General features: G+C 38.4%; 1 protein-coding gene across 2 annotated transcripts in view; it reads left to right on the forward strand.

Annotated features, from left to right (window-relative positions):
* STK32A (serine/threonine kinase 32A) overlaps nt 1-19,490 on the forward strand; it is a 151,759-nt gene that overhangs the window by 128,101 nt on the left and 4,168 nt on the right. For both annotated transcript variants that reach the window (XM_015141153.3, XM_015141155.3), the window contains exons 9-12: nt 6,510-6,626; nt 9,011-9,136; nt 10,927-11,055; nt 19,279-19,343. In XM_015141153.3, the coding sequence (XP_014996639.1) occupies nt 6,510-6,626; nt 9,011-9,136; nt 10,927-11,055; nt 19,279-19,343 (437 nt within the window). The remainder of the gene's footprint in view (nt 1-6,509; nt 6,627-9,010; nt 9,137-10,926; nt 11,056-19,278; nt 19,344-19,490) is intronic.

Consider the following 19,490-nt stretch of genomic DNA (forward strand, 5'->3'; position numbering starts at 1 on the left):
GGTGGTGAATGCCTGTAATTCCAGCTGCTTGGGAGGCTGAGGCAGGAGAATCACTTGAACCTGGGAGGCAGATGTTGCAGTGAGCAACCATTGTCTCCAGCCTGGGCAACGAGAGCGAAACTCCATCTTAAAGAAAGGAAGGAAGGAAGGAAGGAAGGAAGGAAGGAAGGAAGGAAGGAAGGAAGGAAAGAAAGAAGGAAGGAAGGAAGGAAGGAAGGAAGGAAGGAAGGAAGGAATTTCCTCAGCTAAATATCTCATTTCATCACTCACAATTTCTACCTTCTGCAAAATAGTAGAACACAGTTCAGACAAGCTCCTTGCCACTTTATAACAAGAATCACCTTTCCTCCAGTTTCCAATAACATGTTCCTCATTTCTGTCAGACCTCACCAGAATCACCCTTAATATCCATATTTCTAGTGCATACATCCAAAGTCTTCCAGCTCAATAACTAGTTCCAAAGTCACTTCCACATTTTAAGGCATTTGTTCCAGCAGCACCCCAATTCTCAATACCAAAATTTTAGTCTGCAATATCTGCCTTAACAAAATGCCACAGAATGGGTGGCTTAGCCAACAGAAATTTATTTTCTCAGTTATGGAGGCTAGAAGTCAGATTAACGTGCCATCATGGTTGGGTTCTGGTGAGGGCTTTCTTCCTGATTTGCAGACAGTTTCTTTCTTGCCCTCACATGACAGGGAGAAAGATAATCTCTTTCTCTTCTTTTTATAATAAGGCCACTAATCCTATCCTAAGGGCTCCACCCTTATGACCTAATCTAACCTCAATTACCTCCCAAGGGCTTTATCTCCAAATACTATCATATTGAAGGTTAGGGATTCAATTTAGGAATTTTGGGGGGATACATTCAGTCCATAACAGGTTGTATACTCTGAGGTCCCAGTGATGGATACAATCAGTGATTCCTCTAACACCAAAGAGTTGAAGACCTGACTTTAGGAGCTTGTCTATCCCACAGAACTAAGGAATTGGGTATCTCAAGTCATCATCCAGATGCTGCAGCTCTCCTCTCTTAACTTTTTGGAGTCATTCTTTCAGCTGCTATCAATAGTCCTCTTCTTTGGTTCCACAACACACCATCATGATTTCTGCATTAAAAATGCCATCTCCCAAGTAACTGACCTATTCACATTAAGAACAGTTGTTAGAAGTTGGGGTTATTTCATCATGGTCCAATGGCTTTATCTTGCTCAGGAAATCAAAGATGAGTGTTTCTAAAGCAAAAAAAAGAGGAGGATCTCACAATTTTATCTGTTTCATTCACTCTACAGGGTCCATTTTACACCCAAACATTCGTTAGTTCTTTGTTCGTACTCCTGCCTTTCCTGAGGGAATCATTGTAGCACTATTTCTTAAGCATATTCAAATTTGGATGAATTCGTTAAATTAATGTGAAAGGACCACCCTTGTAAGCCAAATGTGTAAGTCCTACATAGGAAGCCTCAGATCCTACCTGTTTTTATCTCCTAATGGGCTTCTTTTTCAAGTTTCTAAACAAATCCAGTGAAGAAGTAGATAACGCTACTCTTGATTTTATAGGAAAACAGAGAAGAGAATCATACACTTACCTAAAAGTAGAAACATATCTGCTCTTTCCCACTTCACCCTTAATTTTTTCTCCCCCGCCAATTTACTCACCTTCTGTGGTTGTGCTTCTGTGTTAGCCCCTTGCTAGCTCCTTCTGGGGTTCCGAGCAACTGTGCTCTGCCCTCATCTTTTATGACACACCTAGCAAAACAAAAGCTGAGGAGTGAGTTGAAACAAACAACTACCTGTCATTCTTCAAACATGCCTAGAATTGTATTTAACTATCACCTATCTAAAAGAGGTATTCTTGCCTGCCTGGAAAGAATTTTGCTAAGAAAATTGTTTCTCTTCTTCCCATATTATTTTACCTCTATGGTAGCTCCCTGTGATCTGATATGTCAACATTGACAAATTCATTTTTCTAAAGCACAGATATGACCTTTTCTGTTAAGAAAAAGAAAGTACTGTTGCTCCCCAGTGCTATACACACACACACACATACACGTACACACACCCTTCACAAGCCTTATCTGCACCCCAGCCTTCACTCCTCGCAACAAACTTCAGATGTCTTAGGTGGGTATTCTTCGGAATTAGGTCAGCATTTCAGATTTTGCTTCCATTTGTATATTTCTGACCCCTCATGAACTCATTTTGGCGTCTTAGAACTTCTTCCTCTTCTCAAAGCATCTCTTGGGTTTTTTAACCTCTTGTTCCTTTGCTTATAAAGATAGTTTCCAAGGCAAACCTTGGTCTTCTTTAGAAATCACTCTGTTTAAGGTTAGAAATCACTAAATGAAGTTTTAATACAGGATATGTCTTGATTGCAGGACTTTCCAAAATCTTTATAGCCAATATATTTTGGTCATTTCTAAGAAAGGACACACTGTTAAACTATTCCAGTTTGTGTTGGGGAGGATTTTCTAGATCTCTTCATATTCAAATTCTATTCATACCTATGACAAAATAGCACTTTCTCTAAGGAAACATCCTCTGACCTCCCTAGCTAAAGCGATCCGAATCTCTTCCAAACATTTATTTACTTTATGTATCCTGTGAATCTTCAGAATCTAAGATTAGAAAATATAGAAAACCATGAAAATGAAAGCGAAAATCAGCTATAGTCTCTAAGACAAAGAACATTTCCAATTAAAAAATTAAACTCCCTTCAACCTTCAACCCCCACCTTAGCAGTTTGTCGCATTCACTTCCAACTTGTTGTGTTCTCATAGGGATACTCTATCTTCAGACAGATAGATATAGACAGATTTGTTGTTTTAGCAAAAATAGAATTGTTTTACCTTGTTGAGCTTTTTTTTCATTTCATAGGATAAAATGTACAGCTTTCTAGATCAGAACACCTAAATATTTTCTTTTTAAGGATTAAATCTATAGGTATATCAATTTTTTTTTTTTTTTTTTTGGAGACAGAGTCTCACTCTGTCGCCCAGGCTGAAGTGCAGTGGCCGGATCTCAGCTCACTGCAAGCTCCGCCTCCCAGGTTCACGCCATTCTCCTGCCTCAGCCTCCCAAGTAGCTGGGACTACAGGCGCCCGCCACTTCGCCTGGCTAGTTTTTTGTACTTTTTAGTAGAGACGGGGTTTCACCGTGTTAGCCAGGATGGTCTCGATCTCCTGACTTCATGATCAGCCCGTCTCAGCCTCCCAAAGTGCTGGGATTACAGGCTTGAGCCACCGCGCCCGGCCAGGTATATCAATTTTTATTTTCTATCTCTTGTATATTATTAGGTTGTTAATTCATTAAAGGTAAAGTATGTATCTTATATAGGTTAGTATTATTCACAGTATTTAACTTCCTTTTTTTTTTTTTGAGAGAGAGAGAGAGTCTTGCTCTGTCCCCCAGGCTGGAGTGCAATGGCGCAATCTCGGCCCACTCCAACCTTCCCTTCCTCTACCCGATCAACCCTCCCGCCTGAGCCTCCCAAGTAGCTGGGACTACAGGCACATGCCACCATGCCTGGAAAATGTTTATATTTTTTGTAGAGGTGGGGTCTCACCATGTTGCCCAGGCTGGTCTTGAACTCCTGGGCTCAAGCAATCCACCTGCCTTGGCCCTGCGAAGTGGTGGGATTACAGGCGTGAGCCACCGCACCTGGTCACAATATTTAACTTTTAATAGGTATATAATACATGTTTATTGAATGAATGGAGGAACAAATCACTACAAATCACTTAAACACCTTCTAGGAAAAAATCACCAACTAGGCTACCTGCAATTATGTTTCAAAATATAGCTTATCTGAAGAAAAGGAAATAACATTTAATTATAAGTATCAATACAACTAAACCACAGAGGAAGGGTGCTAAACAAAATTTTTATTTACAGAAAAGTATATGTCTTAATGAGAAAATGTGCTTGAAAACATTCTCATCATTTCTGAGTTTGGTTTCAGTCTTAATGAATGTGTTCCTTAACTATTAATCTGCTTTGTCATCTCTCTGACTTCCTACTATCTCATTGCCATTGCAAAGGCAAAGGTCCACATCTTTCATACTTTCATAGTATCCAAAAGTATTAATTTAGGATAGGTGTGTACATAGTTTTGTACTCGTTGTACATGCTTAGCTGCAATTCTGAAATACAACTGTATTCACAACACATCATTTGTTCCCATATAACATTTCATCTTTTCCACTTTGTTTGTTCTCTGTATGCTCACTGTTAGTTTAGATGCCTTAGGCTTGTTTGATATATACTGTGATTGCATACTGTAATTTTTCTCTGTAGCATGTATCCCATTTATTTAAGTGTGTGTGTGTATACAGTCTATATAATAAATTTACATGCTTCCTTAAGTAGACTCTAGGCCCCACCAACATAGAAACCGTATGTGTCTTGTTCTTCATTGTACCCTCAATGCCTATGAAAGGTGCTGGAACATGGTAGGCATTCAATATATAATTGGTAAATAAATAAATGTACAATTCTGGTAGTTGATTAATTCAAGTTAATTTTAAAATTTAGAACTGTAAACGTAAATTAATGAATAAGATAAAGACAATGTGGTTATTTTTAAATAAACCAACAGGTCATGGAGATTTTAAAAATTAAATTCAGTCATATGGCCTTGTAAAGTAACTAGAGAAAAACGTACACGCTTAAACCAGCTGTTTGTGGCATTCATCAGTTAATTCATTTGTTTATAAAATCATTTTATTTTCTCAACAGTGGGTTGAGAAGCAGCAATGAATTAAAATCAAGAAGAAACATAGAAAGAAGGAAAAACACATGTGCATACACATATAAGCCTAGAAACTTGAGTATACTAAGCCTAATCTGATTCTTACTGATAAACATAGTCTGAATCATATGGAGTAACCTAACCCTTTGGCTACTAAATTATCAATAAACATTGATAATGGTGATAAAGCATCTAGCACTCCTTTATTGATACTGAGTTACTGAGTTATTTCTACTATATAATTACTAAGACATATGATTTAGCTATGGTCCTTTATTTAGTGTTGAGGAGGAGAATATGGCAGTTGTTTTTAGACCTTACTTAAAAAGAAAAAAAAGTTTGAATTAATTTCTCTTTCAAGGGTCACCTCCTGGCACTTCATGGTTCCATGAATAGCTCACATTGACTTGCCATGTGTAAAATTAAGCCTTTCTTCCCATCACTTTTCTTCAGGACTCATTTTGCTGTTCACTATTCATTCACATTTACATATGCCCATTTTAACCTTTGTGTCAATAACGATAAAAATCTCTCTCCTGTATTGTGTCTAATACTATTAGCCACTCACTCTGTTGAGAAATTTACACATATTATCTCCTTTAATTTTTCCAGGAATCTCATGAGATAGTTCATTTTACAGATGAAGTAACAAGCTCAGAAATTGAGTGGAGAGGTTTAACACCAAATCCTTTTAAAGTCAAACACTTGATTATTTTATATTACCTCTTAACACTGATTTACTATAGGGAAAAACTTAATACCCTTTCACTTCCACCAATTTAGGTCATCCATCAACAGTCATTTATTAAACATCTTAAAAGGGCCAAGCATGTGATCAATATGTATTTCCACATTAACTGTGCTGTGGCTAGTTAATCAAATATGCAAATTTTGTTCATTAAATAAACATTTATTATATACCTACTGAATGCGTGGTCTCATGAACAAGAATGGTATAACCTCTGGTTTTGAGTAGCTTACAGTTCACATAAAAGACATGAAATTTCAGTGTTGGCAAGTCCCCTACAAAATAATATAGATAAAGGCTGACCTCTAGTGTAAAGCTGTGAAAACTACAACTAACCCACAGTTTTCTGTTAATTTCTTTTCTTTTTAAATTACTTTTCTTCAAAGTTCAAACTATAGAAGAACCTGGTTCTTCCCCGCCAAATTTTTTTTTTTTAAAAGCTTCTGCCTCATCACAAAATTCTCCACCATGCCATACTCTGTGGAACCAGGGACTCATAGCATTTGTGGGACTGGAGTTGATGTTTTCTGAGCAGCTTTCTGTCCTGAGCTTCCTCATTATGTTGCGGTGAAAGGGATGGTATGGTAAAATCCTGAATTTCCTTGCAATCAACCCTTACATAATAATTTTTTAGACTTCCGTGTATTGAGAACTTGTCCAGTATTTCATGTTAATACTTATATAAGTTACCTTATAAAACAATTTCAAATCAGCATCTCAGAGGCTGATTCAGCCCACTTGAATGTTTTGTTTGGCTCAGTGGAGTGTTCAACTTTAAAAATTATGATATTTTACAAGCAATCATAAGTTTCTAACAACTATTTAAGAAAAAGTAGGGGGTCTGGCAACACAGGACCACCTACACATATGGCAACACAACAGTCAGCTGGACAGGGTTAGAAATTGATATAGGTATTTTATTGGTTGAAAGTTTAGCTTGGAAACATTTGGAAAAATTTTTTTTCTTTTGCCCTATACAAATGAAGACTTTTACTTCTTTTCTCCCTTAAGAGACCATATCATATTCGCTCCAGTACTTCCAGCAAGGAAATTGTACGCATGTTTGAGACGACTGTTGTAACTTATCCTTCTGCCTGGTCACAGGAAATGGCGTCACTTCTTAAAAAGGTAAGAGGGAAGACTGCATGTCAAAAGGAAGTAACAAAAGGAAGCAGGCCCTCTGGTTTAAGTTTAGAAGTTAGTATACAATATCGGGGACAGTCATGATAATGTACATTTCTAGAGTGTATTTTCTACCTATTAGCTTTCAAATACATGGCTTCATTAAGTCAACTCAGAGTCCCCTTGGATGTCCCAAAGCCATCTTAAACTCAAAAGACTTCTTTATCTTTGTCTTTCCTGAATTTCTTCCCAGGAAATTCTCTCAGTGACTGGCTTCTCTATCCAAATCCACTTATGCCAGTCAGAAACCAGGACTCATTTGTCATCTGCATATTCAATTCATCACCAGGTTCTGAAATTTTATATTTTAAGTATTAAAATATTTCACTTCTCTCTGTCCTCACTATTTCCCTGATCCAACTGCCATTAGTCTAGCTTTATAATGGGTTTGCCCCCATACACTTTTACCACTCCATTCTATTCCCCACTCAGCCCCATAGCGGTCTGTTAAAGGACAGTCCAGGATATTTTCCTTGTTCTTAGAATAAAGATTAAAATAATTTTATGGTACAAAATACCTCTCAAGCCTTGTTTTGGACTTTTGGACTTTTGTCCCCTCTTTGACTACATATAAACCGCTTTGGCCTTTTTCTTCCTCTTTTCTTTCTTTTCCTCTTCTTCACTTTTACGTACCAGTCTTCGTCTCACCACAGGACCTTTGCACATGCCAGTACCTATTCCTGGAACAGTGCCTCCAATCCTAGTTCCTCTAGTTCCTCCTTGAGAGCAGTACTACTCAATATGGTTCACTGGTTCTATTCCATGAATTTTTTCTGCAGGTCTATTATAAGAAAAGAACCTGAGAGAAGCATTTAGAAACTTTTATAACAATTGGACACTGCTGCAGCATCTAAACACATGATCAGTGGACTTGTCTTATTGAAGAGGGTCCAAGCTTGTTTGAGGGTTGTCAAACTCAAGTCACAAGGTGTCTATGTGGGGTGCTGCATACTGGCAATGCACAATAAGACCACATACTGATTTCAGTGGATTGGAAATTGAAAGACAAAAACAAACAAAATAACTGACACTTCTACATAGTTTGGGAAGCACAGCTTTAGCTCTTAGCTCAAATATCACCTTTATGGTGTAAGTTCATGTAACACTGTCTTTCCTTCATAGCATTTTTCAGTTTAAAATTATACCCAGCATTTGTGCGATCCTTCGTTACTTACCATTTTCCTCGTAGCTTCATGAGGGTAGGGACCGTGTCTGACATGTGTACCAAGGTATTCTCAGCATCTAACACAGAGCCTGAGGAGAGACATTTGACAAGTATTTGAATAAATGAGGTCCACAGCTTTCATCAGATTTCAAGGTACCCATGTTCATCAAACAGATGAAGAACAGTTATAGCAGGAGGTCAGCAGTGTATATTGAGTGATGATACAAAACAAGAATGAGGAGCTGAAGAAGAATAGGCTTGGCTTTTTTTTTTTTTTTTTTTTTTTTTTTTGGAGAACATTGCACCAGTTGTCACTGGTAATGGAAAATAGCTTTAGTGGCTAAGGAGTCATCATTTGTGTCTCTTGTTTTTGGAGTCCAGTTCCCTATTTTGGAATAGGGACATTGCGTCAGTAATGTCAAAGACATAGAATGGGGGATCATTTTCCATGAGCAAATTCGACTTAGTTCCAAGACAGCCCTGCTTCACTCCACAAATTACACCCTGAGGGTGCGTGGTTGTCATCTTCAGAGGCATTCGCAAGTGGGACTGACATTGCCTATTTGAGTCACACAGTTGGTTCGATGTTGGCTCAGGAATGGTTAAGGGGGCAAAAATCTTTTATCTCAGTTAGTAACATCTAGAGCTATAACAGGTACTTTAGTTACACCTTAGCTATGCCACCCCGAATGTATTTTAATTAGTTGTAAAAAACAGCTAAAATTCTTAGTAGGAAATGAGTTTCACTTGTGAAAATGTATCAACATTTGTCACCATAGGTTTTCTACTAGGAGCTTTGTATAAATAGCCTCCCATTAAGCCTGATTGCAATCGTATGAAATAGATTATTACCCTTGCTTTTTTTTTTAACACATGGGTAAACTAAGATTTAGAGAACAAATTTGTCCTTAGTAAGTAGAGGAGTCAAGAATCAAAGATACATTTGACTTAGTAGGACAAGCCATTTTTACTCATCACATTGCAGAATCCTACATACTGTTCATTCTAATAATGTGTATTTTCTACCTTGTTTATGGGATTAGGGATGGCGGACACTGTCTTTTTTCCTTCAGTCCTACACTTGAAAACATTTAGAGAGAATTTGTATGATTTCTTTGTCCTCCTATCCTTTCTTATGGCCTTGACGTTTGTATTTTATTGGCAGCTACTTGAACTTAATCCAGACCAACGATTTTCTCAGTTGTCTGATGTCCAGAACTTCCCATACATGAATGATATAAACTGGGATGCAGTTTTTCAGAAGAGGCTCATTCCAGGTTTCATTCCTAATGTGAGTCAATCCTAACAAACCCATAAGAACCCCCATTCAGTGCACATTACCCTGTGTGCCAGATTCACACATTGTCTCATTAGATAATCACACCGGTGTTGTAAGAGAGCCCCAATTCCCATTTTACAGATGAGAGAATTGAGACACACGTAGGGTAAGTTTGTCACCAAAGGTCACAAAGCTACCAAGGAGTCAAGCTGGGATTTTAAGCCAGGTATATTTGCCACTGAAGTTCTAGCTTTTAACCACTTTTTATGGTATGTTTTTGTTGAAAGGAAGTCCTAGTTCTCCAAATAGTCATTCTCATGAATCTGCTGATTTTTTTAAAGTTTTCTTTGATTCTAAAGATGCAGAAGTTCTTGTCCCTAGAGATCTGAGTCAAAGAATTGTAAATTGTTGGAGGTGAGGTGAGGAATTTATTTTACCATTTGCCCTTCCTCCTTTGTTTGTTCTATCTCAGGGATTTTTATTTGTAAGGACTGATAACCAAAGACACGTAATTCCCATTGGATGGATACCCAAACCAATGGACTTCTGTGGTCTACTGCATTATGCTGGTAAGAGCCAAAGTCCAGAAGCTTAGGCCAAAGGTCCCAAGTGAGGCCTCTAGTTCCTTCTCTCTGCCTAGAACTGAAATTATATGTTCAATTGTAGGTATACTGGGCAGAATAAGAGGCTTCTAAAGGGGCCTGTAGAACCAATTCAGTTTTCTGTTTTGGCTGTTCATGGCAGCTCAGACCTGCAATCTCAGCACTTTAGGAGGCCAAGGAAGGAGGACTGGGGTTCAAGATCAGCTTTGGCAAATGGCAAGACCGTGTCTCTACAAAAAAAGAAAAAAAAAAACATTAACCAGGCATGGTGGTACTTGGGTGTAGTCTCAGCTAGCTAGTAGGAGGCTGAGGTAGAAAGATCGCTTAAGCCCCGGAGTTTGAGGCTGCGTGAGCAGTGATCATGCCACTGCACTCTAGCCTGGGTAACAGAGTAAGACCTTGTCTCAAAAAAAACAATTATTCTTAAACACAAGTGAGGCATTTGCTGTGGGAATGTGAGAGTGTGATCCTTCATGTACACACAGCAGGAGGCATGCTCCAATGCGAGGGTAAGGAAAAAGTGCAAAGTGAGAGGAAGGAGAAAGCAGTATAGTAGAATTGTACCTTATGGAGCAACAGGAGGGTAGGTCTGAGTTCTTACCTCTCTACTTTGCAGGGTCCAGCAGGGGCAACTTGTACCATAATTGACACATGACGCAATGAAGGTCTAGGCACCCCCCACTCTTGCTTCCCCCTCCTTCTATGTGTGTGTCCCTGCAATTAGCCATCAATGCTGGCTCAAAAGAAGTTCTACGTTATCCTTCTCTGACTTTAGTGTGAATTGGAATCATCTGGGGAGCTTATTAAAGTGCAAGTTCTTGGACCTCCCATTCTGAAATCCTGATTTGGGAAGTCTGGTTGGAGAACTGGGAAGCTGAGCAAGCAAGTTAGGTGATTCTGAGCTACATGATTATTAGAATGCACTTTGGAGAACATAACCCAAAAGCTTCCACTTTAGAAAAATAATTGTAAGTTGGCTTTTGTTTTTACTCACTGAGGGCTAATTGAGAGTTTAGAAAAATAAACGAAGAATATGAAAAACGATGCTGGCAATAAATAATGTAAAACGTAGAGTGGGAATCCCAGCATGTTATTCATGGACTGCTCCGTCAAGACTAAGTATTATTTTCCATATTAGGTCTGGGTGTTTTTCAGAATGATACAGTAATCTGAGGATTGAGCCAATTGTCTTCCTTGCAGAAAGGCAGGCTGAATTGTGATCCTACCTTTGAACTCGAGGAAATGATTTTGGAGTCCAAACCTCTTCACAAGAAAAAAAAGCGTCTGGCAAAGAAGGAGAAGGATATGAGGAAATGTGATTCTTCTCAGGTAAACAGGTCCCCACCAAACTCAGGGTCACGAGTTTCCCCATGATGGCTGCAATATCTTCGAGAGCTTCTACCGGAAGGTCATTTCAGCACCCTGCTTTTGCTGCTTAGTGAAATAGGAGAAGTAGATTAGCCAGGCTTCTAAAAGGGCAGACCATAGCTGCTCTGAGGATCCTAGCAGCAATGTTTTACTTGTAGGCTTTCCCTCTGGAGCTCTGCCATGAACTTGATTCAGTTATTGCTCTCTTCCAGTTCTCAATTCAAAATTGACAAATTTCCTGGGAGAGGAACTGTCATTCGCCAAGCTTAGGTTAGGGGATGATTCATAAAATTATGGTAAAGGGGAAGGTTTCATAGTACACACATGGTTGTTTTGGACCTCATTCCTGCTTTGAGGAGTTTCTGGGAGCAGCCAACCCTAGAGATGATGTCTGTTCTTTGCCACAAGCAGAATTTTATGATATCAAGCCTCACAGAAGAGTGTCTGTTCACAGGAACAATGGAATTCTAACATGGTGGAGCCCTATTGCTGGATTTCAGGTTGAGTTAAGTTAATTTTGTAACTAAGTATATTATTCTCTGTCATAGTCAGAGCTCAGATTTCAGTGCAGTGACTTGCAAACACTCAGTGGGATTTTATACTCACATGTGGCTCTATGAATTACAATGATGATGAAGTAATAAACATTCACTTTTCCTCTAAAGGTCATCTATCTATCCCCATGACCATTCATCCATTCCTCCATCTATCCCTCCCTCTCTCATTTAGATGACTTTTATTGAGTACCTATGATCTGCCAGGTCCTGTGCTAAACACTGGAGTGAGAAATGATGGAGATATAATTTCTGTCCTCGCTGCTGTCCCTTTTCTCAAAGATTGTATAGTCTTGTGGTAAAGATGGCTCTGCAAACAAATAAGTATCCTCCATCTCCTTAATTTCTCTAGTTGTCAGGGGCCACTATATATTTCAATGGACAATTAATTCATCAAACGTTCACATCTCGGCCCTGTTTGATCACAGAACTGGCCTCTCATCAGATTCCCTTCAGGAAATGTTTTCTAGGACCCTCCAAGGAATGGTTAGCTGTGCTGCTAACCCATCTTGCATGTTGCTTGTCTCTAAACTGTCTTCTTCCCAATGGTCTGTTCTTCATGATCATGTCATAACCAACCCACTTCTCCAGACTTGCTCCTTCTCATGACCTAGCAGAACTCGGCTCAAGGTGGATACAGGCCTCTCTGATAACAAGAGCTAACATGTAATAAAAACCAAGAGATCCTTTTTATTACAAGTTTTTAAAGTTTTAGAAATAACTGAGCAATTTGGGAATAACTTTCGACCATACCTACCATGCTCAACATGATCTGCCCATCTTTCCTGCCATGTCCTTGTACTATCCCACTCTGACCCTCACTTAAAACCCTCCAACCTCACAGGCCCTGCAAGTGTCTCACTCTCAAGCATTGACCCTTTTGTTCTTCTTCAGGGCCTTTGCCCTTGCTCTTCCCTGTTGCTAGAATGCTCTTCCCTTGCATCTTCACATAGCTGGCTTCCTCTTGTTCTTTATAACTTAAATGTACCTTGTCATTTCTGTTGTTGAATTACAGGATGTTTTTTACATATTCTGGATATTGGACCCTTATCAGATATGTGAATTGCAAATAGTTTCTCCCTTACTCATTCTACGAAGCTAGCATTACCCTGATACCAAACTGGACAAAGACATCACAAAAAATGATAATTACAAACTGATATCTCTTATGAATATAGATGCAAAAATCCTTAACATACTAACACGGTGTTCAGTTAGGCTTTTGACTTAAGATGTTTCTTCTTTTTTAATGTTGGTACTTATAGCTATAAAGTTCCTTCTGAGCACTGTGTTCACCCATCCCATAAGTTTTGGGATGTTGTGTTTTGTTTTTAATTAATCTCTAAGTATATTCTGATTTCTCATGTGATCTCTTTTTCTGACTCATTTTTTAAGAGTTTGTTGTTTAATTTCCACATTTTTGTGAATTTTCCAGTTTTCTTTCTGTTATTGATTCCTACCTTCATTCCATTGATTTCAATCTTTTTAAAGTTTTTGAGACCTATTTTGTGGTTTCCTTCCATGGTTTCCTTTAACTCTGAGCATATTCAAGAAAATTGTTTTAAAATCTTACTCCAGAAAGCTCAATGTTTGGGCTTCCTCAGGACAATTTCTATCCACTTATGTTAAGTCTTTGAATGGCAATACTTTCCCGTTTCTTTGTGTATCTTGTGATTTTTTTCTGTTGCTGTTGAAAATGTGACATTTAAATACTGTAATGCGGTAACTCTGGAAATCAGCTTCCTCCTTTCTTCATGGTTTGCTATTTTTTGATTGTTGAAGGCTGTTGTTATCCATTTTTTAGCAACTTCTCCAAACAATGTTTGTAGAGATTGTCTTCCTTGTTGTGTCATCACTGAAATCTCTGTGACTTTAACTGTGCTCAGCTAATGTTTTGACTGAGGTTTGACACCAGAAGCATTTTTAAGTTGTTTTTCTTTTCTTAATTTAGTGTTCACTTGGTTCCAGTAAACCTTTGCTTTCTGGAGTTTAGACAAAGTAGGTTTTGACCGTATCTGCTTGTTTTTTTGATGTTTCTGTTAAGAGATGGGGCTTGGAACTGCTTACATCAGCATTTTTCTTTAGATTCTTCTAATCTTGTACCCCAGGTTCAAAAATAAAAGGTATTTTGCTTCAAAACAAAGAATAGTCTTTCTTCCAAGAAGAATCAGAAAGATTATGAACTATTTTTCCAATTCTTCACTCTATCGTCACTCTTTTACTTTAAGGCTTTTAAAACATGAGGGTCAATCTTATCTTATTATATTATTAACATGTTTGTTCCTTCCTTCATTCACTTATTCAAATGACTGTAAAGTTCCTGCTATGTTAGGAAATGTTTCTGAGTAGGTGGTTAATGCTATGGTTAGATACACAAAGTGCTCTGAGAATTGCTTACTGGACCTGAGTGAAGGGTTAGGATAGGCTTTCCAGAGGAGGCAACATTTGATGTAGTTCCTCTAGACTGAGCAGAGGTAGGTGAGCATACAGGAAAGGAAAAGAGCATTTCAAGACTGGCACTTCTTAGGGCACAGGTAGATCTTAATGTTTCAGAGGAAATAAAATGGCAGGTGTTTTCTGATCATAAGAATTATCCACGCTGTGTTCAAAAGGTTTGTGACATTACTCATCCTCTGTGCCTTTAATCTTATCTACAGTCATTCACTGAAGGCATTCCTTCAGCCAAATCTAACAAGAATGTCCACCATATCAATATCATGTTAGCTATAGCTTAGCCACATTTCTGCCCCACTGTGTGTAGCTCAAAGTCACCTTGTTACTCTAGAGTCAAATTCATCACTGTTTAGGTACCACATTAGAAAAGAGTCAAGTGTTGGCAAGGGAATTCCAATCAAGCCATAAGCCTGGAAAAGGAGCTCTCTATTCTGAGCTCTCTGAGTTCTCTATTCTGTTTCATTGGTCTATGTGTCTGTTGTTGTACCAGTACCATGCTGTTTTGGTTACTGTAGCTTTGTGGTATAGTTTGAAGTCAGGTAGTGTAATGCCTCCAGTCCTTTCTTTTTTTTTTTTTTTTTTTTTTTTTTTTTTTTTTTTTTTTTTTTTGCTTAGCATTGTCTTGGCTATTTGGGCTCTTTTTTAGTACCATATACATTTTAAAATAGTTTTTTCTAATTCTTGAAGAATGCCAATGGTCATTTAATGGGAATAGCATTGAATCTATAAATTACTTTGGGCAGTATGGCCATTTTCATGATATTGATTCTTTCTATCTGGGAACCTGGAATGTTTTTCCATTTGTTTGTGTCCTCTCTGATTTCCTTGAGCAGTGGTTTGTAGTTCTACTTGAAGAGGTCCTTCATTTCCCTTGTTAGCTATATTTCTAGGTGTTTTACTGTTTTTGTAGCAATTGTGAATGGGAGTTCATTCATGATTTGTTTCTCTGCTTGCCTGTTGTTGGTGTATAAGAATGCTAGCAATCTTTGCACATTGATTTTATATCCTGTGTCTCAGTATTTTAAAAAATTACTTCAGGTGATTCTATGTGTGCAGCCAAGGTTGAAATGCACTGTTATGGAATCTAGGATGTGATAAACTAGAGGAACATAACTAAAGTTCTGCATTTTTCCCATGTCTCAGTTTCCTCATTTATAGATGGAGTTGGTATGTCTACTAACTTCATAGGCTCGTTCTGAGTAAATTAGTGCATGTAAACTGCTCCACAGAATGTTAGCTGTTGTGATGCTTTACTTTCCACTGCACTTCCTGACTCCTAGCCTTTCTTTTCCTTGGCTCTTTTAATGCTCATGTCAGATGCCTTTGTTGTTTTTTCCCCCCAGAATATTCTCCACTTTATCTTGCTCTGCTCAACATCTTTAAAATATAGAATCAACAGACTGCCATGCCACCCAGTCTGTCTGACTGTTGAGGCAAATTCCCTAAGTCCTCGTTCTCCTCCTGGGATTTCTACCTGCTCTTAACCCTTCCAATATTTTGGATGCCATGTCCAGCTATGATAGTTTAATCACTCTTTGCTCTGCTTATCCTTGATAGGTGAGTTCTAACATTTTTAGTGAACATTTCTCTTCTGAGTCGTGTATGACCCATTAGTCCCTCCATTATTTTTTCTTCCACCTCATTTCGTATTCTTTTTATGGCTACTCTTGTTGATGTATCCATTTGGCTACACTTCTTAAACTTCTCCACCTAAAGCAGAGGAAAGAGAACATGTTGAACATGAACGCTTTAAGGGTAATGGGGTCTGAAGTATCACACTAGAAGGTCATCTGCAAGTGTGTATTTCATATATTTGTTTAAACAAAATAATTACATTGTAGAGGGGGAAAAAAGTCCATGTGGATTTTTGCATTTCACTTGATTATAACCTTGATTTTTAATGCTAAAAATTATTTTTTCTAAAATCGTGGGCTAAAAGTGTCATTCCAAAGAGCTTTTTTCAGATTATGTTTATCCTGTAGCTGTCTGTCCCCTGTGATTGATTCTGGAAACCCTCAGGATTACAAATGCCTCCGTTTGCAAATAAGAGTGAAATACAACAGAGCTGTGTCTTCTCCTTTGTTTAGTTCCCCATCCCTCTTCTGTGCTTTGTATTGTTTCCTCTCCTGTCAGCTAAACAAGCACTATGAAAGAAAACTCTCCAGTACTGGAGAACTTAGCATATTCTAATTCCTGGGTTAAAAAAAAATAAATGACTGATTTTTTTTAAAGAAGAATATTTTTCATCAGAAGAAATTTGGAAGTATTTTGTTGCAGACTTTTGAAACACTTGATCCAGGTCTAATTCTGTCCTGGGATTGGTAATCATCTTTTTTTGAGGCTAAATTTTCTCTTTTTGATGAAAAAGTCATCAATAGATGTTGAAAGCTGGACTGTGCAGTGTCAAAGCAAATGCTTTGCATGTCTGCAAGAAAGTCACAAATAAAGAAGACTCTGCTGACTAGAAGAGAAGGATATTTAATCAACTCCAGTACCATTGTTGAGTGGAACATTCTATCAGAATTAAGCATGGAGAGATGTTTTTAGGCTATTCACAAAATCCAGGTAGAACCTCCAAGCCAAATTTACAATAATACTAGCTTTTAGATTAATTGTTGCTTTTTGAATATGTATTAGTATCTTATGTAGACAACAAAAAGAAGTTGCAAACTATCGTTACAATAATCTTGGCTTTTGTAATTGTCTAATGTATTTAGACTTACTGAGAGCTTTATTTCTCTGTATAGTTTCAAGTTACTGTCCCTTGTCCTTTCATTTCACCTTGCAGGGCTCCCTTGAGCATTTCTTACAGGGAAGTTCTAGTGGTAATAAACTCCCTCCACTTTTATCTGGAAACATCTTAGTTTCTCTCTCACTTTTTAAGAACAGTTCTGCCAGATATAGGATCCTTGGTTGATAGGTTTTTTCTTTTAGCACTTTGAACATATCAGCCCACTGCCTTCTGGCCTCCAAAGCTTCTGATGAGAAATCTGCCCATCATCTTATGATGTGTGTGACAAGTAGCTTCTCTCTTGCTGCTTTCAAGATTCTCTCCTTGTCTTTGGTTTTAGAAAGTTTGATTATATTGGCTGGGCATGGTGGCTCACACCTGTAATCCCAGCACTTTGGAAGGCTGAGGCAGGCAGATCACTTGAGGTCAGGAGTTCAAGATCAGCCTGGCCAACATGATGAAACCCTGTTTATACTAAAAACACAAAAATTAGCTGGGTGTGATGGTGCATACCTGTAATCCCAGCTACTTGGGTGGCTGAGGCAAGAGAATCTCTTGAACCCAAGAGGAGGAGGTTGCAGTGAGCTGAGATTGTGCCACTTCACTCCAGTCTGGGCAACAGAGCAAAAATCTGTCTCAAAAAAAAAAAAAAAAAGGAAAGTTTGATTATATTGTGTCTCAATATGGGTCTTTTTGAATTCGTCTTACTTGGGATGCACTGTACTTTTTTGGATTTGGGGGCTCATGCCTTTCAGCTATGATTTCTTTAAATATTCTGTTTTCCTTTTTCTCTCTCTTCTCCTTCTGGGACTTCCACAGTACATACACTGGTTTGCTTTGATGGTGTTCCATACATTCTGTAGGCCAGGGATGTCCAATCTTTTGGCTTCCCTGGGCCACATTGGAAGAAGAGGAATTGTCTTAGGCCACACATAAAATACACTAACACTAATGATAGCTGATGAGCTAAAGAAAAATCACCCCCCAAAAAATCTCATAATGTTTTAAGAAAGTTTATGAATTTGTGTTGAGCCACTTTCAAAGCCATCCTGAGGCACATTTGGCCCATGGGCTGTGGGTTGGACAAGCTTGCTGTAGGCTCTGTTTGTTATTCTTCAATCTTTTTTCTTTCCATTCCTCAGACCCAGTAATTTCCACTGTCCTGTCTTCAAGTTTGATGTTGATTCTTTCGTTTGCCTGCTCAATTTTGCCTTTGAAACCCTATAGCAAATTTTTAAATTTTAGTTATTGCACTTTTCAGCTCAAGAATTTCCTTTTAGTTTCTTTTTAGGTTTTCTATATTTTTATTAATATTTTAGTTTTGTTTGCCCATCATTTTCTTGATTTTCTCTATATCTTCCTTTAGTTCTTTGAGCATCTTTAAGATAGTCATTTTGAAGTCTTCATCTAGTAGATCTGCTATTAGGTCTCTTTAAGGGATAGCTTTTTTGATTTATGATTTTTTTACTGTGAATGAGCCATACTTCTCTATTTCCTGGCATGGCTTGTTATTTTTTGTATTGGACACTTGAATCTAATAATGTGATACATCTAGGAAAATCAGATTTCCCCTATCCCCAGGGTTTGCTGTTTTTTGTTATTGTTTTTATTTTTATTTTTTATTATTGTTGTAAGCTGTCTCCATGCCAAAGATCAGCTGAGGTGTAAATGTAAGACCTTCTTAGGTCTTTTCTGAGCCTGCACCTTTCCCTGGGCATGTGCAGTCACTTTCTGATTTTCCCTACAGATGCAGTTGTTTTTGAATGTCCCAGCCTTTCATGCGTGGCTCCCAAAAGGAGGAAAGGAGAAAAATGAAGGGAGGAAAAGGTGCTGGCCCTTTAATTCTCCCAGAAGTCACTTCAGCCTGAGGGAGAGTGGCTTGCAACAGTGTGGGGGAGGTGCAACAACAATGGCCATCAAGCATTTTGTTTGCACCTCTGTGATCAGAAGCAGCAGTGATTGGAGCACGGATCCTCAGTATTTGGAGAACATGGTTCTTGTTTTCCACCCTGGCTCCCACAGGCTGTGTGCAAACTGCTCCAGAACATGTGTGTGCTCAGCTCCCTCCCATTGGACTGGAGGATGAGGGATGGGTAGCTGCTGCTGTGCTAAGAGCTTAAGTTGGTCATAATTAACTGCACTTTGCCACCCAAGCCTTCCCTGAAAGTTGCAATTTTTCAATAGACTCCAGAGTTCTAAAATAGTGACATTAGATAGATTCTGCCAGTGCAATCGCCGTCTTGGAGGGGAGACAGATTCCTGGTGCTTCCTGTTTTGTCACCTTCCCGGAATCTTCACATAGCATCCATTTTGAAAATACTACTTACTTCTCAATTTGGGGCTATTCATTGAATAGACTGTCAACAGGTTATTGGCTGCTCGAAGATCCTCATTTGTTTGCTAACTGTACCTCTATTTTCTTTTTTTTCTACGTTCACGGGGAAGACATGTCTTTTTCAAGAGCACCTTGACTCTGTCCAGAAGGAGTTCATAATTTTCAACAGAGAAAAGTAAGTAACTCCTGGGAGAACAACAGCCCCGGAAATGATGGCATGTTTCAGCCAGACTTTACTTGCAGAGAAAATATATTTTTAACGTTTTAAAAATTATTTTCTAATTGGGAAAATGATGCAATCTATTGTAGAAAATGTAGAAAC

The sequence above is a fragment of the Macaca mulatta genome, chromosome 6 (assembly GCF_049350105.2).
Source record: "Macaca mulatta isolate MMU2019108-1 chromosome 6, T2T-MMU8v2.0, whole genome shotgun sequence".
Taxonomy (NCBI): domain Eukaryota; kingdom Metazoa; phylum Chordata; class Mammalia; order Primates; family Cercopithecidae; genus Macaca; species Macaca mulatta.